We start from the raw sequence: 20631 nt of genomic DNA, 5'->3' as shown, positions 1-20631 counted from the left end.
ACCCAAGTTTAATCGCCGACTTGGTCCAGAAAAGACGCTAACTGCCAAAAATACGGGACTAAAGAATTCGCCAAAGTCTTTTTCTCTCTTTTTCTTGTTCTTATTACCTCTTATCTCTTCATATTTTCCCCTTTGGTCTCTTTCGGTTTATTTCTGTTGGTGTTCGTCGTTCATTTTCATCACTAGAAAACGCGGCCCTTTCTCTTCATCTTGCTCCTCCCCTGTTTCCCCTTTCATCCATCCCATACTGCTATGAGCTGTACTACAATCACAGCCCCCACCGGCGGCTCCCCACTAGCCTCCGATAATAAAAAGGTCCTCGGGCCCAGGCCCAGCGATGTGATCGAGCTGCCGTGTGGGCGCTTAGTCAGCCGTTCTGAACTAGCATCCGGCCGGGCCATGTCCGTATCCGCACCAGCGCGCAGCCACGCCAGCGCCGATTCCAACACATGCGCCGGAGGCCAAACGGAGCTGTGTGAGACCCGCCGTGCGGCCGAGGAGGCCGGTTGGAGACGAGTAGTACGCAACTTCACACCCTCATGGTTTGCGGCTACTATGGGCACCGGCATTGTGTCAATTCTACTGCATGAGCTGCCCTATAATGCGCACTGGATCGAGGTCCTTAGCTGGGTCTTCTTTGCGCTGAACGTGGTGCTTTTCGCCACCTTTTCCCTCATTTGCATCGTGCGCTTCTCGCTATACCCCGAGATTTGGTCGGCCATGGTCATGCATCCAGTGCAGAGCTTGTTCCTTGGTACATTTCCCATGGGCCTTTCGACCATCATCAATATGATGGTGCTGGCTTGCAGTCATTGGGGCACGTGGCTGGCCTACACAGCATGGGCGTTGTGGTGGATTAATGTGACACTAGCAGTCAGTACATGCTGTGGGATCCCGTTCATCGTGTAAGTATGCGCCAAGGAGAAACAGGCGTCCGAAAGATTCTAAACATATGCTGACCTGCATCTTCCCAGCATGCACTTCCACAAGCCCGGCCTACACACCATTACTGGCGGTATCATGCTGCCCATTGTGCCAACTATTGTCGTTTCGTCCACCGGCGCCCTCGTCTCCAGCATCCTCCCCTCTGCGTCGCACGCGCAACTCACCATTCTCACCAGCTATGTGCTGTGGGGTCTGGGTGTATCTTTCAGCATGGTAATTACCGCCCTCTATTTCCATCGCCTCACTGTCCACAGTCTACCGTCGCGTGAGTTAATCGTATCTGTGTTTCTGCCCGTCGGCCCGCTCGGACAGGGTGGCTTTGGTATCCAACGTCTCGGCCGTGAAGCTTTGAGAGTATTCCCCCAGACTGGCCTCTTACGCGACGTGCTCTCCGATGGCAGTGCCGACGGTTCGCTAATTGCCGGCCGCTTTTTCTATCTTGCTGGCCTGCTTATGGGACTGCTAATGTGGGGCTTTGGCCTGCTTGTCCTCAGCAACGCGCTGTTGAGTATTGCACTGACTAAGAAATTCCCCTTTAACATGGGCTGGTGGGGATTCACTTTCCCCATCGGCGTGCTCGCAACATGCACCGGACAGCTAGCCAAAAGCCTCGACAGCACCTTTATGCGTGTGATCACTATGGTGTTATCATTGGCTGTGGTGGCACTCTGGACCGTGGTGGCCACCAAGACACTATGGCTCGCATACACCGGAGAGATTTTCTATGCTCCGTGCCTCAAAGACCTACGCAACAAGCAAGACCGGGGCGAAGAGTCTAAGACAAGCTGAAGTAGAGTCAAAAATCAGGATTAAGACGCAGAGCGAGATTACCCACTTCCTGTAGCCCCCTGAAGCCATAAGCGCCCATCTATACGCTGTGATGGTTAATACTGCAAGAGCAAATGTGCTTATGGGCCATTCATTACACACGCTGCTTGACGGCAGAGCTTCTTCGCTCATGGGACAGACCAAAAACAACCAAGAAGAATGGAGGGGAAGGTGAGTGGGGTGTAGAAATGAACTACAAAGTTAAATGGCAAAGGTCAAAAGTATAGACTGTTACACTAGGTTTTAGTTGCATTACTTGTCGCACAGGTTTCTAATTGTTCGTTACTTATATGACAACATTCTTTGCCTGGCTTCTTAAAGTTAATACTCTTGACTAATCCTATTCAGACTTTTCACAATGTAATACTATTAGTCTGACTATAAGAAAAACCACATATCACACCCGGGCCATGAAGAGGCGTCTGCACATACAGTTGCAAGCATATCGGTCAGCGAAAGCACTCTCGATTTATCAAGAGCCGGAAGTCACAGATGCATAACAAGAAAAAAATAAGCGCACGAAGAAAAGGCCTACCAGGGTAGATGATTTTTATTGCCCTATTTCCTCATGTTCGATCCTTCATATTCTAGATTTTTTAACTTGAGGCCCGGCTCCTCCACTCCACTTAGCTTCCGCACGCTTATTCTTCAGCACTTTATCGCGGTGTTCCGTGCTTGGTAGCAGCCCCCCTGTATCAGTTATAACCTGAGCATCGTAGGGGCAGGGACCAAGCTTTCTTAACTGGATTGCCTCATGTGCCATGTCTGAGGCCGTTTTCGGGTCCATGATGGCTTTGATGTTTTGACTTTCCAAGGTTAGAACAGCTTCATAGCTCTCTTGGTCTCTGGGCATTTGGTCAATGGGCCATGGGCGCTTGGAATTCATGTATACCAGCGGAGCATTGTCTACCAAGTCACTGGGCATTCCTTCTCTGTTGCTGGTGTGAAAAGCCAGGAACCTTTGCCCGTCGGGACTGGCATTAAGGTGGCGTAGAAAAATTGTTGACTCGGTGTCGTAGATCGAGCGGGCCCCTCTCACCACCATCATCAGGTCGCTCAGGCCCCAGGTATTACAGAAGCTCGTGACCGCCGGAGGCAGCTCGTTATTCTCAATACAGTATTTAGTGATGAGAAACTCCGATTTGTCTTTGAGGCGGGACAGATCCGGACGGTCCAGCTTGTTCACGCGCATGTGCTCCAGCACAGAAGCCACATGATCTGCCAACACACGCGCCGGGCCCTTTTGGCTAAGGGTGCCGCCGCAGGTCTGGTGTCTGGTGCGAAGCTTACTTTCCATCATGTAATGCTCGGATACTGGAACTTCCCACTTCATTGCCTTTATCGCATCCTCAAGGGTTCGATAATGATTTTTGGTGCCTGGCGGAGGGGGCTCTGATCGCTTTGGGTCGGGGATGTTGAAAATATCAGACACAGTAAACCGGGTCGCAGCCGTCTGATCGTGGTAGAGAATGCCCTGGAGGCGCTGCTCCCGTATGTAGTTTTTCACGTATTGACCCTTGTCACGCTTTTCAACTAGACAGTTTAGCTCGTCTTGCCATATGTCTCGGACATTTTCAAGGGCCCTGCGCCTTTTCTGTGCCTCTTCGTAAGCTTTTTTGTCGCCTCTCTTGGGGTCTGTGATCCGGCTGATTGCAACCGTCAGTTGCTTGTGGCTGGTGTTGATAGTCTTAAGGGCTGCCGTGACCTGGGCAATGCGATCGCACAAGGGAAATATGTCAGCCGTGCTGGTCAAGTTGCTGCTGCATTGTTCATCAACGTCCATGTTACTGGTGTTGCTGTCATGTCCACTGTTTCCATAGCCAACACCGCCTTCTCTTTCACTGGGGCCTGGTTCATTTTCAGGACCGCTGTCCCACTTCTCATTTGGGTCTGCACCGCTGAGGAAGCCGTTTTCGCTTGACTCGTCATCGTCGTCATGGGCCACTTTGGCGGCAGCCGTGCGTCTGGTCTTCCTCACCTTGCTGTTCTTCACCATTCTGAGGTAGTGTTCGATGTTGGCGTTTACGGCATTTGGCGTGCTCGTTGTGCTCAGGACGATGCCTTCAGCGCCCAGGCTTAGGGGATTGGCGCACGAGGACCCCATTGAGATGGAGGAAGTAGTAGATTGGAGGGCGGGGGTGTGAGGGTGAAGTGTGTGTCGCGGTTTACGTGGCAAAGCCGAGAAAAACAAAGATGGCGAGAAGGGTTTTAGGAAGACTTGCTGATCTAGCAGTTGGCAGGCAGAAGAGAGAAGGGGTGAGTCTGCAAGATTCAAGGCACGAGGGAATTCTGCACTTTTTTGTTAGCTTTTATTCCCTCCTCAGCGGACAACGCAGTCATTTTCAGTGACTGCTAGCAGCATTGCGCCCGTACCGTGATTAGGAGGTAGAGTTCTAGGCAAAGTAGAGTTTATAGACAAGATAAGGAAAAACAGCACTCAAAGATGTGTGTCTCCAGAGCGAAGAGGGGAAGCTAGAGATATTTATGTTTATGCCGATCTACATGAACCGGCATTTGTGCCCTGGATCATTAACTTTCGGAGCTAGGATGCTTACTATCGAGACCAACATGGGTCAGGGAGTGCTGTTTGAATATATTAATGACAACCAATCAAGGAGAGCACAGAAAGGAGAGGAATCAGGATGGCAAAAGAAAGACTGATGTAAATAGTGGAACCATCCGTGGAACACATGAATTGTTCTAGACGATGTATATGGACAAGAGCAGCGTGCTACACCTTCGGATGCTTAGGTGCTTACTCGCAATTCTGCGTACTATGCAGCCGTTCCGATGTCTTTTTTCGAGATGTTTGGTCGCAGCGTGAAAACATACTCCACTACGTGAGCGCCATGCTAATGATCCGATGGGTATCGATGCTGACTTTGTTAAAAATACCTGTGCGGGGAAGAGACGCGGTGTTAACCCTAGTGTATGCAGACTTGCGTAAAGGCCGTGACGAAGAAAAAAAACATAAGACTGTCGGCAAGGACCAGTCTTCCACATCATATTTAAAGTGATGGACGGATTAACTTTGCAAACCGGATGACTCGGCGGCTTTATGCGCTAGCTTAAATGGCTGGATTAAGGCTGCCTGTGTCTTGACAAGCGAATTCCCACAGAACAGCCAGCTTCAACCAATGTGATTTGTGGAAGTGAGAAGCTTGGGGGCTACGGACTAAAAAAGTCTCAAGTTTCTTTTGTTCCTTTGCGTTCCATCTGGGGGCACTGTTTTAAATGCACATGGTCGATATCGCTATTCCCGTCTGACACGGGCGAATACGATGATGCAGAGCCCACTATTTAGTTCAACGGACACGGTATTTATCTTTTAAGTCCTTAACGCCGCTTGGGTTAGATTCGACAAAAAGGCTAAGAGTCGCAATTTTCGGCATAGCTATTCAACCGAGATTACCGTCAGCGGCTGGCACACAAAATTAGTGCTTCCCGGACTTAGAGGCTGACAATCTCAACGGGTCATCAATTGAATGGCTCTAAGGCTACTATTGTAATATTGGCCTAGTCTGTCGGGGCAAACCTCACCACAATGTAGATCGGCATTGCTAGTGTCTCCGTTGATCAGGGTTGGGGTAGTTGTTGATGTTGACCGTAGCGTGGATTCTCACTTGGGGGCACAGAGGCGCAGCCGGGACCCTAAGGCTCCGTTAAACCATAAGACTTTTGTTCAGCACCGGAGCCTTCACGACGCTATCGTACTGCACAGTGCGCATAGCCATATACTCACCAGAATAGCCAATACAAGAGGGGCCTGATAAAGAACGTTTCTAGGGTTGTTGAATTATAATTCACCATGGCATCATTGCACCGAACTCAAAGGGAGCACGGACGAGGGGGCTTTTAACTTGGATAAAAGCAAAGTCGTGACATATGCCAGCAAGTTGGGGGCCAAATCTGGGGGCCAAATTTGGGGGCGATCCAGATAAGAAACGCGCCGCTTGGCGATGGGCCATGGCGGGGTCACGTGGCCGGTCACATGATAGTCCATATGGCCGGTCGCGGTTCATTGCTCGGGGGATCCATTCGCCCTGCGGCTGAATAGAGGTATGCAACAGTTGACTCCAAAACCCGAAGCCGACTGATCTAGTGTCTCATAATCTCCACATCACCCTCTCGTCACTTTCACATCACTTTGTCTTTGTTTGTCACAGTCAACTTTTGAATCTGCTATCGTGCCATACCCATTAGATGACCCTAACTAACCCTTAGATATGTTCCCCCCCCCTTTGTGCAACTGGAAAATTTAGAACATTTCTTTCAGTCATTGTTGTTTCAAAGAACACGATGTGCATCTCTTTGACATGCTGATTTATAACTGCTGTTGTTGCTCTTTCTTGTCTATTGTCCCTTCTACTCTTTTTTTCTCCTCAAGTTAGTAGTAGTTTGCTGTGGCTTTTTGCCCTGGCTTTGCTTTGACGTTAAAACCTCGCGAAATGGCCGCCCCACGGAGAACTACCGATCTACCGAGCTCTACTACTTGCTCCCCCTCGCTCGGTAGCAAAGAGCTAGAAACAGTTGTAGCAGCAGATGGGGCGCTACAAGCTGGGTCTGATGCAAATAAGGGAGCTTCCGAATCTGTATCTGATGCGATAAAGGCGTCTGTGTCCGTTTCAAGCCCTGCGCAGATTGCTATGGGAACCCCCTCTTCTGTCGCTTCTTCTCGCGCTGCCGTATCGCGTGGCCGGGCCCGGACGCAGCCCTCGGTCATGACTGATAAAATCGACACGACTATCACGCAACCCGGCGCCGTCCGCATCAATGTTACCGGCGCGTTTATAGTTGACTCGGCTGACCCTAAATCGCCGTCCAACGGGTCATCGCCGAGTCGGCGCGAGACTAGCGATATCCGGCTGCCGAATCACACGGCTGTCGTGAGCCACATAGCCGTGGATGTGAGTTTACCTGCATTGCCTCTCCGGCGCTCTTCTGTTTGTCTTGACCTGCTGGATTTCTTGACTTGTCCTGTGCTTGCTGTACAGACGCTAGCTTGCCTTCTCTACCCTTTCCCCTTCCCTCCAACTGTGCGCTGACGTCATCCTGCTTGCTCCCCTTGTTCTGCGTCTTAGATCGGCGGCTCCCTTGCGAAGCTGGTGTATTTTTCACGCGAGCCTTCGTCGTCTGACCCCGGCGGCCGCCTCAACTTCCTCAATTTCGAGACCGACCGCATTGACGAGTGCATCGATTTTATGGCCCATATCAAGGATGAGCAGCTGGCTTTGAACGGCTCAACGCCAAACGAACTGAGCGTTATAGCGACCGGTGGTGGGGCGTACAAGTTCTACGATAAGATCCGTGCGGCGCTTGGTGGTGTTGATGTGGTGCGTGAAGATGAGATGGAGTGCTTGATCATTGGTGAGTTCCTTCGCTGCTGTTGTTTGTTAATGGCTGGGCTGGGCTAGACCGGCCTTCCAACATTCGTACCCTTTATTAAAAACCACCTTACTGACCAAATTCCTCTGTCTTTTCCCTCTAGGCCTCGACTTTTTCATTTCCGAGATCCCCCGCGAAGTTTTCACATACAGCGAAGCCGACCCGATGGCCTTTGTTGAGCCTAGCCAAAATATCTACCCATACCTGCTGGTCAATATCGGCTCGGGCGTGTCCTTTCTCAAGGTTTCTGGGCCCCGGCAGTACGAGCGTGTTGGCGGTACATCTTTAGGAGGCGGTACTCTCTGGGGCTTGCTGTCGTTGCTAACAGGAGCTCGCACATTCGATGACATGCTGGCTATGGCCGACGAGGGGGACAACTCCAAGGTTGACATGCTAGTCGGTGACATTTATGGCACGGACTACGGCAAGATTGGGCTCAAGAGCACGACGATTGCTAGTTCTTTTGGAAAAGTCTTTCGCATGAAGCGCGAGGCAGAGGAAAATCTGGCCACTAAGAGCACAGCCACTGATAGCATTCCCGATGCCAGCACTAGCCTATTCTCTCCCAACGATGTCTCCCGCTCGATTCTGTATGCCATCAGTAATAACATTGGCCAGATTGCCTATCTGCAGTCGCAGATCCACGGCTTGTCACATATCTACTTTGGAGGCAGCTTTATCCGCGGTCACCGTCAAACTATCAACACACTCAGCTATGCCATCAAGTTCTGGAGTAAGGGCCAAAAGGAGGCGTATTTCTTGCGCCACGAGGGCTATCTTGGCTCTGTTGGCGCGTTTTTGAAAAGACAGCCACGCAACTGGGGGCGCAGGGGGAGCTTGGATGATGTGCGGCCGGCAGAGGCAAGGCGACTGGCAAAATTGGCGGCGGACGAAGACGTTCAGGGGGGGATAGGAGCAGAGATAGAAGTATGAAGACGTCAGGTTTGAGGTGCCGGTGTGGCTGTCGATGTGGCTGGTGTGTATTTGCCGTGGCTGTCATTATTCTTTTGGGCGGGTCTTTTCTTTTAGTATCGTCCTTTTTTCTTTCATTTTTGTACATATAAAATACACTACAGCAGGCATAGCGTTTATTTGGTCACCTGATAGTTCTGTAGTGTATCTCTATCTTACTCATTATCTTACATTTGCCCAACTACAAGGTAGTTGGACACTAATAATACAAAAGACGCATCACGTAGAAGTGCTGCTGTTGACCCTATGAGTTCTCTTCATCTCGGTTTTTGGCCTGCCCATTTTCTTCCTTCCCCGCGTTTTCCCCAGACACAATCCCGAACTTGTCCAAAAACTCGCGTGCCATGCTCTCCAGCTCTTTCTCTGCCTTTTCGTCCTCTTCGGGAGTAGTCTTGCCACTTGCCCTGCCGACACTGCGGCGGGCATACTCTCGTAGGTCTTCGATTTCGGCAATATCTAGCATGATAGCGAAGCCGGCAACGCAGAACAAGGCAAAGGCGATGACATTAGCAGTCGCGAGAACAAGTGCCTCGGCAGCTAGCCCGGCAGAGTCGCTACGTTTACGCGCTAGCTCTGGCGATATGCTGGCGGCCATAGCGGCAATTTCAAGAGTTTCGAGGTCGCTAGGTTTGGAGGGATCGAGGGAAGGGGGAGGCGATGGCGGTGGTGGTGGCGGCGATGTAACTGTGGCCGCAGTTGTGGTAGTAGCTGTGGTTATGGTGGTGGTGGTGTCCGGAGCATTTGTACCCGATTTAGAGCTACTCTGCAGGAACCGGGGAACCCACGCCTTTATGCCGCCCTCCGCCTTTGACTTTGCTCCTAATTCTCCCCCTGCTTTCTGTGCTGTCTCTGTCCTGACCTGTGCGATTGCCCACTGAAGTCTCTCCGGGAAAGCGACATGTGCATGTGAAGGGAAGAACTGGGGGACGGCAGACACGCGACGGCGCTGTATAGCGCGCCGAGTGACAAACATGGCACCTAGCGAGAAGCCAGTCCCAAGCAAAAACAGGCTAATTTGTGTGGCATTGCGTTCGCTGGGGGTTTTGCGGCGAGTGGGGGCTGGAGGGGTAATAAGGGCCTGTGGTGTCTCGGCCACGGCGGCAGCAGCAGTTGCCTCTGGCAGCAAGGGGGTAGGCATTGTGTAGTAGTCTAGATTATGTAGATGTAATAGATGTCCCACTGAAGGGACAACATTAAGTAGTAATGCTATATTTAATGTGTGACTGTTGATGCGTTTATGCGAAAGGAAGCTTGGAAGTTTTGTAGTGGGTATCAAGCCTCAAGTCTTGATTGGTTAACCCTAGGAATGGTGCTATCGATAACAACTTGAGCTTTTATCTTATCTACAAGCTCACGTCACACAGGACCTCCACTTTGTGTTGTTTCCTTCCTACTACATAGCACTCCGGCCCACCGGAGTATAGCAACACTCGCATCATCACCTGCTATGTGTGCCAAAAAGACAAAGTCTGGATCTGGGTCTAAGGCATTGTCCAGTGCCCCTGCTCCTACAGCGACCCCGCCGTCGTGGCCGCCGTTCAAGCCGGCACTGCCTGTAGCCCCACTAACCCCCGAACCGCTGACCGAGTTCCCGCGTAAAGTGGTCCTGTTACGCAATTTCTTCCCACGTAGCTTGTGCAGAGATTATGTGTCATTTTTGCGCGGGTTGCCGCTGGTCACGACTCCAGGCCGGCCAAAACGCGGAGATGCTGCCCGTGTGAATGACCGTTTCCAGGTACAGGACGCTGCCTTTGCGCAGAGACTATGGGAGGAGACGGGGCTGCAGGAGGCATTGCGCGAAGAGGGAGTAAAGGGCCTGTGGTGAGTGAAATGGTGGCGGTGTAAAAACGGAGTTTGTATGTATGTGAGGGGTAACAGAGCCCGCTAATCGTATGTGTGCTTACCAGGGACGGTGAGCCAATTGGACTGAACCCAAATATCCGGATCTACCGATACACCAAAGGGCAATTTTTTGATGCCCATTGTACGTCTTTGTCTCTGTATCTTTTCTTAGAGAAATCCTCACAACTTTGCTATGGGACTCTTCTAAGCTAATCCTTGCTCCATGATTTAGACGACGACTGGAACCCCGTCTCCTTGTCACAGGGCTCCTCAACCATCGCTGCTAAAACGACATGGACACTGCTGCTGTATTTGACGTCAGCGGCTGATGGGTGCACGGGCGGTGAGACGGTTTTTTATCCGTTTGATCGTCGTGTTACGCGGGAGGAGGTGGCGGTGGCGCCGGAGACGGGCATGGTGTTATTGCACAAGCATGGAGATGAGTGCATGCTGGTGAGTTCATTCAGCGAGAAGAATAAGTGGAGGAAAAGCTAGAAGGTCTGGTGTGCTGATACTAACTGACTTTTTGCTCTGTCTAGCATGAGGGCCGTGAGGTTACGGCCGGAGAAAAGTGGATCATCCGGACTGACATTTGTGTACCCCGGTAGACATTTGAATGTGACATGCAGGCTCAAAGGCTAGACGATAGTTGCTTCCAAAAACACACAATAACAAACTGAGACCTGTGCAATTATCAGCGTGCTATGAAATAATGTTTATTAAAAATGCAGGCTATACAACTCTTTTGCTCTTATTTCTCATCCCTTCATAATCTTCCTCCACGTGTGATAATCATATTAGCGTCTTTTCCGCTAGCCCTAATACCTCTCCTTTCTCTGCTGTTAGATGCCCTTCCCTCACTCATAAAAGCCCCTCCATTTCAAGCCAATTTTTCCAAGCGGGTTTTGTAGTTGCAGCGATCCTCTCTCCAGTACTGCTACTGCTTGACTGTGGATCTAGTTTGACGCCCCCGTCTGTGTCGTCAGGCTGATCAACGTCTGAGAGATCTGAACTACCAAAGAGAGGCTTTGGAGTGTCATTGTTAATATCCAAGAGAGGCACTGAAGTATTTTCACCAGTGTCTAATAAATGGGCCGGTGTCTGTGCTGCCTGGTTAGAAGAAAGCGGCTCAAGCACTGGGCCAAAATCAAGCTTGCTTGTAGATGTGGAAATATCTAAATCAAAGTCGCTAAGAAGATCGCATATCGGGGCGGGCGTCTGTGGGCTAGTGAGCGGAGGCCTTGGGAGATTTTGCGTAGATTTAGTCTCTGAAGTATCAATCATGACGCCACCGTTGTGGATCTTTTTAGCAGTAGTTTTAGTCACGTCTCTAGTAGCCGCCTTAGAAATAGCCACAGAACCGGGTCTAGCATTGGCTATACCGTGATTAGGACTACCCACAGTAGTAGGAGCTAAAGGAGACATCGAATTTGAGCCGTTGAAGCATAGTGTCGAAGAGTTATCTGGAACGGCCTTTTGCAGCAACGTTGGTTTGGCAGGGGCAGATGGGCTAGTATTTAGTGCTTCTGCAGTTTGCAGCGCTGTCTTGGAGAGTGGTCTATCGAGAAGTCCGGATGGGTCGGAAGCGCTTGTATTTGTGCTAGCTGTGGCCGCGTTTGTATTTCCAATGGATGCATTGGTGCAAGGAGACATTAATATTGGCGTAGCCAGGCCGACAGAGCTGGCTGTTTCCGAGCCTAGAACTGAAGAGAACGACTGGGGGAAATTGGACTTTCGGGGGTCAGAGATTGCAGACATATCTTCAGTTGGTGCTGCTACAGTATCGGGTGCTCTAACAAACCGATCTGTGGGTATGATATTTTGGGATTTCGCCTCCATAGAGATTGCCTCTGTTGACTCTCTCTTAGTCGACCCTACAACTGCCCGACGCTGCTTTACAAGCAACCGAAGCTCATCAGATCCCGCCTGCGTGAAAGTAAAGGCATCATCTGCCTTGTCCTTGCTACTAGTGAGTTGACACATGTACTCGGGAAAGAGCCACGGGAAGCTGATAAGTGGCATATTTCCAAAATCCAGGCCTGCCGAAAGCTTTGCATTTACATCTGCATCCGGTCCTGGCCTAGCCTCGATTCCAGCCTTTGATCTTAGTTCAGCTAATGATGCCTGAAGCTGCTCGTGAGTTACGTGGTACATCGCAATCAAAAGGGGTTTGACGGCTGTGAATGACAAGACGCCACCAACCTTCTCGACGCATAGCTCACGGAAAGTACGTTTAAGCACACTGACTTCGGAGCCGATGCGTTCCTGCATCTTGTAGGCGTTTCCGACACGCGGCTTGCTTAGCACAAACGTTGACCAGGCCTCAAATTCAGTTGCAATCTCAAACTGGCCCATTAGCCGGCGCATCTCTATGTCATAATTGATTTTTATTTGGCGGGCTAGTTCAAGATGTTCGGGAAGAGCTGGCTGGCTAAGGATGCTTTCAAACATATCATTTGTGTAGAATGGTGTGAACTCGGTTGTTTGCACACGGTCGTAGATGATACCAAGAGGCCGAGATGAGTGATAGGTAGAGCCTCGCTTTTTTTCCATAAAGTGCGGCCACCTTTTGGGATGTAGTTTAGGGGGTAGTTCAGCAGGAACACCTGATTTTGCGAAGTCAACTGCTTTGGAGTGAAGAGCAGCAAGCTGGAGGCCTGAAGGGGAAGGTTAGAATAGGGAGACTAGAAACTAAGAGAAAATAGAAGCCGGAGAGAAGGGGAGAGACAGAGCAACAGGCAGGTACTTACACTTCTTACTCTTGGCACCCTGGAAATCAGCTAACGCCAGGTGAGCATGGGCTATCAAAGGCAGAATATCATCTCGCAGGTATTTTACGAAAAAAGCCTGCATGTCACAAACACGTATGTCCTTTTTCGACTCAACTGACTGCACTGGACTCATAGCCATGGGTCTGTGGTTCCACTCAGGTGGAATTAGGGTCTCATCCCAGATGACGAAAAAGTCATCGCCATCAAGATCGCCCCCAGACAGCATGCTGGGCACATCCCGATCGCCGATACTTGGGAAGACGACGACGTTGGTCAGATGGTTGAGCTCTGGAACATTGACAGCCTGAACTACACGGATATCGCCGGGGTGGAGTGACGGATTCCGACCGACAATACAAATGCCTTCAATTGTGACATACTGGCCGCGGCGCCGAGGGTCCGGTTCTGGGATACGCACAAAGATTTGCGGCAACTGGTTGATGTCGTGTGATTTGGAGCCCTCAGATGCGATCGAGTGGCCCCGCAGCAGGCCACGTTCGTCGACGCAGCCCAGTAGAAAAGCACCCTTGGGCACGACAATGCGGGCCTTTTCTTTCAGCAGCTTGAGTGACCACGTTCGCCACAATGCCATGAGAGACAGTACAAAAGGTTCACGATTGGCTTTGTTGAGGAAGCCGGCCCGGGCCATATCGGCGATCTGCAACGTAATGGCATTCTCATCGACATATTGTGTTAGCAGCGTCATGGCTGTAGGGAGATCAACCATGGCGGTTTCGTAGGCGGTGAGCTGGTCCTCTAATAGTTTCTCAAAAGCTTCATCAGGCACTCCTAGACTGGATAATAGCACAATAAGCTGCCGATTCAACGTGGCAATGGAAAATTGCGAGACGCGGATGACCTCGAGTCCGTTGAAGTCTGAATGGAACTTTTCCTGTGATTTGCGCACATGTACCTGCATTCCCGAGGCATCATCCGAGACTACCAACACGCCTTTGCAGCCACCCATGCGAAACTGGTAGGCAGCCGGAATAGGCTCCCCAGGGACCGTAAACAGCTCCATCTCTTCCATGATGATGCTGGCTAGGAAGCTTGAAATCTTGCCAACACCATCGGTGAAGCAGAAACCGTTGCGCTCAATGTCTGGGATGCGGTAAATCACAGGCACTAAAACACCACGAATGGCACGAGTGGTTGAGAAACACTGGCCTAGACGCGCGGTTCGCTTGGCAATGCTACGAATGCTGCTAAAGTTGCCCATCCAGGCACGAATATCATTACGCGTGATCTTAGGCGTGTCAGCAAAAAAGTAGGCACCCCCCTCACGAATCTGCGAGTTGCCGCAGGCTAGGAACTTGAACACACGATCCCCGATGCGGATCCCCTGGTCCATGATGTGGAAGATTCGCACATAAACGTTGTTATTCTTGTGGCCGGTGTTGCCGCTGTTGAGTTTGCCATTGAGAAGCTCGTCGCTGAACTGTACACGCAGGAAATGATCGTGAACATGGCGAAACTCGCGGAGGACGCGGTTGGTGCTTTCCGTGGCTGGTGTCATGAAGTAAACTGTAGTTGGCGTGACTACAGCCTTGCGCACAAGGGCGCAGTAGTGAGGGATACGGGGCCGTGTAGTGGCTCTACTACCCCGCAAAAGGGGACTGTCTTTAGCAAGGATATCGTATGGATTCTCAATCAGCGTCAGTGTTTTGGAGGCTGTGCTGCGATCGTACAGGTCGGTGGCCTGTTCCAGCAAGGAGCGAGCCTCATGCTCGCCCTTGGCTGCTAACTGGTTTATGAAGTCCTGGCTGATGGAATGTTCTTGGAAGATGCCACGAGTGACGCACACTTCCAGCTGGTACCGCACGGCCCAGGGTAGCTTGTGAGGCGATGAGTCCATGGCAGAGAGGATGGCAAGATTGTTGTTCTTGCTAGCAGAAGGCAGCGTGTTAGCTGGTGAGTCAAGGATCGACCAGATGGGGTTGTTGACGCGGGGGACAATGGCGAGCGGCTTAGGCTCAGGAAGAAGCGGAAGCCTGAAGTCTCGAAGGGCATTTAACGTCTCGGCCCGGTTCGACATGTGCGAAAGACTGAAGCGAAGGGTCCTCCATTTGCCTAGGTCTATGAAAGAGGGCAACGAAGAGCTGGTATGGAAGTTCAGTGGAACCGTCTCTTGATCGTCACCCCCCATGCCGATATTGACAAGGCGAATCCATGAATCCCGCATATCAAATGATACGCCTCGCTTGGGAGATATGGCATCAGTGTCAAAGCGCTTCCAAAAGTATAGAGGTGGGCATTGCAGTGTCAGGCGGAGAAACAGCGGGGAAGACTCCGGCTGATCGCCGAAGCCAAGGCTAGAATTTCCATATTCGTAGTAGATGGCATCAAGATTGTCGAAGCTAATCAATGCCTTGTACGCGCGCGATGTCTGCTTGATTGTGGCTCGGGGCAGGCCAAAAAAGACGCGTATCTGCTTGCGCGGTAGGTCTATCTCAATGGCCTGACGGCAGTCAAGATCAACCTGATCCGTCCTGATGGTCTTCATGGACATCAAAACATCATGCTTGGTCATCATACCAAATGTGGTGCTTTGTGGTTTCAGCGTGATAATGGCCGGATACGTGACCTCCGGCCGGACAGGACTTTTGATACGGGACACGCCCATCTTGAATTCCTGGGCCATGACGACAACAGTCCAGTTGGGGCAGTCGCAAGACTCTCGGAAGGTTAGCCGGCCAGATGACCAAAAAGCAGTATTAGGAAGCTTTTCGAAGATAACACGTGCTTGATTCAGCGACGCGGCGCCGGACGTCAGAGACGGTGACCGAGCCGGAGACGCGAAAAATTCAATACGGGAGATCTCACCGCCGTGCTTGCTAAGGTTTGTAAATATCTGCCGTGAGTTTGCGGACCCTGGCAGGCCAATTAGCGTGATGAGCGCGCCCACCCACGACTTCCAGCCGGCGGTGGGACGTGGCGAAATGGAAAGTGCACTGACGTAAAGGGGGCGGGGCTGGGGGACGGGAGCTGGGGCCAGGGGGATGTTGGCGTAGTTGCTCTTGCTAGCGGGCCCGGATCTGGCAGTGCTGGAAGTGGTAGCGGGGTCGGTCTTTTTACTCTTTTTGCTATTGCTAGAAGTGGTTTTGGCTCTGTCGTGGCTATCTCCGTTATGGCTCTTGCTAATGCGGTTATTGCCGCTACTAATATCGTGAGATACGTTATTTTTTCCACGGCCGGAGTATGTCATGGCAATTGGAAGGCGAAGGGAAAGGAAAGAGATGCCAAAAGCAGTTGCTGTATTCTGCTCTGTTGCGATTTGGTACTTGCCTCTTTTAGGAAAGTGGAATAAAAAGCAGGCCGTTCCGCACGCGCTAGCTTCACGTGCTCTAGCTGTCTTGTTTTAGCCCTAGGAAAGCCTCTCTAGAAGCCTCTAGACAATATTTAAGCTTGAGGGTTAGTGGATCGAGGAATCATATGGAAGGCTAGACGGTGAGAGAGAAAGACGTAGAAGGACGGGGGTGCTTGACAAAAAGCGAGGCGGTATCGGGCCATAGCAACCCTCATATGAGCAAGTCTGCTGTTACTCATTTTCTAGACAGCAATGTTTACTTCTTTACATGCGCGCAAACTTCACTTCATCTCTCCCTACAATAAGCAAACAAACGTAGAATCCGTAGACATTTTTTCGCTTCGCAGCGTGTCATTAACCAGAATCTCGCCTACAGTGTGCTTTGTGCGCCGGGATCTTGCTGTTTCATACTACTCAACTAAACTTTCTTGTTTGCTCCTCCCCCTTCGTGACTGCTTTCGACATGCTCATAACTGTTTTTACCGTTTTTGTCGTCTTTGCCGTCTTTTGTTAAAGGTTGCTGTGGTGCGTGTGTAACCCAATAGTTTCAACGGTTTTGTTTCTTTACTGGTGTCCCCACTTATTCTGTCATCGTACTATCTATTCGCCTTGCCTCCGCCTCACTCCACTCCTGGCACATCCATAATCTTGCCCGGGTTCATGATCCATTTTGGATCCAGTGCCTGCTTAATTGCCTTCATCACACCGATAGTCTCAATACCCAACTCTCTTATCAGGTAGTCCTTCTTGGCCATCCCGACAGCATGCTCGCCAGTGCACGTGCCGTCCATTTCAATGGCGCGGTCAACCATGCGCCGGACACATGCCTTAACTTTCGCCACTTCTTCGCTGTTGCTAGCATCATAGATGATGCTCTCGTGGAAATTCCCGTCACCCACATGCCCCAAAATGCTCACAAAAATCCCCAGCTCGGCTGAGTCTTGCTTGCTCACTTCGATCATGTCCACAAGCCGGCTGAGCGGCACAGCAACATCGGTTCCCACTGCGTACGTTTCAAAGTCAGCAAGCGTCTTAGCCGCAGTCCTGGCCGCTTTTATATGCAGGGCCCGACTTACAAAACTCCTGCTTGTCTTTACGAAGTGCTAGGATTGACCACAGTGCCTCCTTGCGTGCGGACCACAACAGGGCCTTATCCGCCTCGTCCCTCGCAAACTCAAAGCCGCCCGCTTTGTATTTACGCGAGATGGCCTGAACCTGCTCAATACACTCGGCTACGCCACTTTGGCTGCCAGTAAACTTGAAGAACAGCGTCGGTGTCTCAGCCCATACGCGAGGTGCTGTTGATCCGGCATCGTTGACCACTTTCATCTGCACATCATCCATCAGTTCCATAGCCGCTACCGGAATTCCCGCCTGCATGACATCTGCAGCGGCAGATGCGGCGTCCCGTATCGTAGGGAAAGTGACTACAGCCACCGAGAGGTGTTCAGGGACGACCGCTAGCTTCAGGGTAACTAGCGAGAGCACAGTTAGTCAAATCGATCTCCCTGTTGCGCAGCTTGCTGGCTGCATCTTACTTTCTGTTACCAAGCCCAATGTGCCCTCAGATCCGACAAAGATGCCGTTTAGGTTGTAACCTGCCGACGACTTGCGCGGTCTTTTGCGCGTCTTCACTACCGTGCCATCAGCTAGAACAACAGTCAAATTAACCACCCAGTCCTTCATCGTGCCATAACGCACGGCATGTGTGCCCGAGCAATTTGTGCCGACCATGCCTCCAATTCTTGCGCCTGGGCCAGGATCAATGGGGAAAAAAAGGTTTACGCCGCGCTTCGCCAACTCAGCGTTCAGGTCCTGCCAGCCAACAGCTGGCTGCACCACCACATCCATGTCATTCTCGTGCAGCGCGACAATGGAATCCATGTAGGCAAAGTCAACACTGATACCGCCAAACGGCGCGGAGAAGTTACCCTCAATGCTTGTGCCCCCGGAATATGGGATCAGTGGCACGCGGTACTTATTGCAAATACGTGCGATAGTTGAGACGTCGGCCGTTGAACGCGGGTATGCCACAGCTACTGGTAGTCGCCCAGGATTGATAGTTGCCCAGGACGAGTATCCATGGGCACGTAGGTCGTCGTCGTCCGTCGAGATGATGTCATCTCCAGGGACCTCTTCGCGGATCGCGTTGATAGCCTAAGGGGAGAAAAGTCAGGCTTCATCAGAGTCCGCAAGTTTTGGCCCTAGTCTCAGTTTTTGTCTCCGTCGTTTTAGCATTTCAGATTCTCACCATAACATACATCCTGCAACTGAGCCGCTGAGGCGTATTCTGGCCTATGGAGCTTAAAGATTCCCTTCACATCCTCTTGCTCTTTTGTCTTTTCCACCACCCTCCCGCTCTCTCTTCTGCCTCCACCCAGAACCCACCCTATCACTCCCGCCCCAGCAGCCACACATGCCATGGCACCAAAACTCTGTAGTCCACCTAGTGTCTTGTGAGCCGGCTCAGACGAACTTGTCGACATAAACCTAGCCCTCCGAATTCCTGCTCCGGCTTGGAAAGATATTTGCGTCATCTGGGGCCTGCCAAGTAGCCAGGTCTGCTTGGCTGCTCTGGGAATGCGTGACGTCATTGGCATATTCGAGCTCGGTTCTTGTCTATTAGTTCTATAATCTTTTGGTTGCGCAGTCTTGCCTTGTGTCTTGTTCCTTGCTGTGTTAGTATCAGCTAAGCGGTTGGAATTTCGTTGTTAAGATTCACTTATAGCCAAGTTTTATTCGCGTACCAAGGCCTGCACTGGGTTCTCAAGTTCTGTTACGCAAAGGCCAAACAACCCAAGGCTCGTAGCCCTATCAAGAGCATATAAGGGTCTGTGTCTATGGCCTAGGGTTGGTGTGGGTTTCTCACACCAAGTTTGGCTTTTCAATGTCTAACGTTTTCACAAGATTTAAGATAGGAGACTGAAGGCTTGAAACGTGCCTCGCACAATGTGAATTCGAGGAACTGCCCGTCTAAGTACTAGAGTTTCCTTTCGGCTGAGATGAAGAGAAAGAAAGACTACACTCATGATGGACGAGCCCTTACTTCTCAATCTTCATCCTACCATCCTAAATAAAACAATGGCGTAAAACCCTTAAAAAAGAAGACCATAATATCAACCGTGGCTCCAGCCTAGTAAATTCCCTTTAAACAGACAACATGCGCACTTAAAAAAGCTTCGTTTATAAGTTTTTTTCTCATCTTGATTTCTTGTATCATGAAACATTCATTTTATGTGATTTTTCATTTCCTTTTTTTTGAGACCAGTCTAACCTGTATCCGCAAACCACTCCAATTTACTGGGTGGCCTGGGCGCGGCGCTTGTCACGCTCCTCGGCAATGGTCAGCTTGACACCCTTGCCCTTGGGCAGAGAGATCAGGGGCTTGTCCTGGCCGATGATGAAGACGTTGCTCTCACGGGTGGTGAAGGTGTTGCCAAGAGCATCCTTCAGGTGGACAATGGCGAAGCCACCATCGTGACGCTCACGGTGGGTGATGACACCAACACGACCCATGTTACGACCACCAGTGATCATAGCCAGAGCACCAGTGTCAAACTTGACGAAGTCAATGATCTTGCCAGTCTCGACATCGATCTTGACAGTGTCGTTGACCTTGATGAGGGGGTCGGGGTAGCGGATGCTATATTATGAAAGAAACACGTTAGAAAAAAATCGGGGGAGGGGGGATACATACAGTCGTCAAAGCGAAGCAAGAGTCTGCTCCAAGGTCAAATGTTCGTTCTCCTTGTTCCCGGTTTCCTCCCTCCTTGTTTCCCTTTTCCTTGGCCAGCAAATGGGGGATAGATAGGGAGGATAGGTATGCAGGGTAGGGCGATGTGATGACACAAGAATCGACCAAAGCTTGATCCAACGACTGAATGATGGCTGACAGAACTCACGTTCTCGCATCGTGCGTAACCAAGTATGGGATTCCACCACGGCCGAGCTGGACGCGCTTGACCTTGCCCAGCTTGAAGGTAGCCTCCTCGTTCTGGATGCGGTGAACGGTGAAGCGGCCCTTGGTGTCGTAGATCAGACGGAAGTTCTCGCCAGTCTTCTCGATGGAGATAACGTCCATGAAGCCAGTGGGGAAGGTCATGTCGGTGCGGACCTTGCCGTCAACCTTGATCAGGCGCTGCATGAGAATGGCTCTGGTCTCACGGAAGTTCAGCGCATACTTGAGACGGTTGCGGATGAACACAATGAGAGGCAGGCAGTCACGCTGCTTGTGGGGACCGGGGCTGGGCCTATAGTGAGAAAGCGAGTAAGGTTAGAATGAATGCCAAAGAGCTTGAATCATTGCTGTGATTTATCGTATGGATGCTATCTCGCGCAAGTCGAGTCGGCAGGACAACGTGCAAAAACGAGAAAATTAGAGAGTAACGTACTTAGGGGCGTAAACGCCGCTCAGCTTGTCCAGCAGCCAGTGAGAGGGAGCCGAAAGGCGCTTCTGATGCTTCTTAGGTCCACGGCCCATTTTGACGATTTGATGATCAAACTAAACTTGTCGAATGGTTTGGTGATGGTCAAAGTTCGAACTACAAGTCATAATATTGGGAGGCTTTTACCCTTGGGGCT

General features: G+C 51.0%; 7 protein-coding genes across 7 annotated transcripts; 2 read left to right on the top strand and 5 right to left on the bottom strand.

Annotated features, from left to right (window-relative positions):
• Positions 1 to 399: 399 nt before the first annotated feature.
• On the top strand, positions 400 to 1734 carry HOO65_090206 (Sulfite efflux pump SSU1; the record flags this gene model as incomplete). The annotated part of the gene is made up of 2 exons (XM_071004539.1): positions 400 to 905; positions 975 to 1734. The coding sequence occupies 2 exons, from the start codon at positions 400 to 402 to the stop codon at positions 1732 to 1734; spliced, it is 1266 nt and encodes a 421-aa protein (XP_070856092.1).
• A 619-nt stretch (positions 1735 to 2353) lies between these two features.
• HOO65_090205 (uncharacterized protein) lies at positions 2354 to 3877 on the bottom strand (the record flags this gene model as incomplete). The annotated part of the gene is made up of 1 exon (XM_071001638.1): positions 2354 to 3877. The coding sequence occupies one exon, from the start codon at positions 3875 to 3877 to the stop codon at positions 2354 to 2356; it is 1524 nt and encodes a 507-aa protein (XP_070856091.1).
• Positions 3878 to 6221: 2344 nt separating this feature from the next.
• HOO65_090204 (Pantothenate kinase) lies at positions 6222 to 8091 on the top strand (the record flags this gene model as incomplete). The annotated part of the gene is made up of 3 exons (XM_071004490.1): positions 6222 to 6680; positions 6855 to 7140; positions 7262 to 8091. The coding sequence occupies 3 exons, from the start codon at positions 6222 to 6224 to the stop codon at positions 8089 to 8091; spliced, it is 1575 nt and encodes a 524-aa protein (XP_070856090.1).
• A 283-nt stretch (positions 8092 to 8374) lies between these two features.
• HOO65_090203 (uncharacterized protein) lies at positions 8375 to 9268 on the bottom strand (the record flags this gene model as incomplete). Its single annotated transcript, XM_071001637.1, has 1 exon — positions 8375 to 9268. The coding sequence occupies one exon, from the start codon at positions 9266 to 9268 to the stop codon at positions 8375 to 8377; it is 894 nt and encodes a 297-aa protein (XP_070856089.1).
• Positions 9269 to 10833: 1565 nt separating this feature from the next.
• On the bottom strand, positions 10834 to 15948 carry HOO65_090202 (RNA-dependent RNA polymerase 1; the record flags this gene model as incomplete). Its single annotated transcript, XM_071004417.1, has 2 exons — positions 10834 to 12629; positions 12723 to 15948. 2 exons carry the CDS (start codon positions 15946 to 15948, stop codon positions 10834 to 10836), a joined length of 5022 nt encoding a protein of 1673 aa, XP_070856088.1.
• Positions 15949 to 16670: 722 nt separating this feature from the next.
• On the bottom strand, positions 16671 to 18587 carry HOO65_090201 (D-lactate dehydrogenase cytochrome, mitochondrial; the record flags this gene model as incomplete). The annotated part of the gene is made up of 4 exons (XM_071004488.1): positions 16671 to 17053; positions 17127 to 17525; positions 17589 to 18207; positions 18312 to 18587. 4 exons carry the CDS (start codon positions 18585 to 18587, stop codon positions 16671 to 16673), a joined length of 1677 nt encoding a protein of 558 aa, XP_070856087.1.
• A 760-nt stretch (positions 18588 to 19347) lies between these two features.
• HOO65_090200 (40S ribosomal protein eS4) lies at positions 19348 to 20530 on the bottom strand (the record flags this gene model as incomplete). The annotated part of the gene is made up of 3 exons (XM_071004559.1): positions 19348 to 19693; positions 19953 to 20300; positions 20442 to 20530. 3 exons carry the CDS (start codon positions 20528 to 20530, stop codon positions 19348 to 19350), a joined length of 783 nt encoding a protein of 260 aa, XP_070856086.1.
• Between the last annotated feature and the right edge of the window lie 101 nt (positions 20531 to 20631).

Source organism: Ceratocystis lukuohia (genome assembly GCF_044167205.1).
Source record: "Ceratocystis lukuohia strain C4212 chromosome Unknown Supercontig9_pilon, whole genome shotgun sequence".
NCBI lineage: Eukaryota > Fungi > Ascomycota > Sordariomycetes > Microascales > Ceratocystidaceae > Ceratocystis > Ceratocystis lukuohia.
The sequence above is the reverse complement of the archived record's forward strand: the minus strand, read 5'-3'. Positions and strand labels throughout refer to the sequence as shown.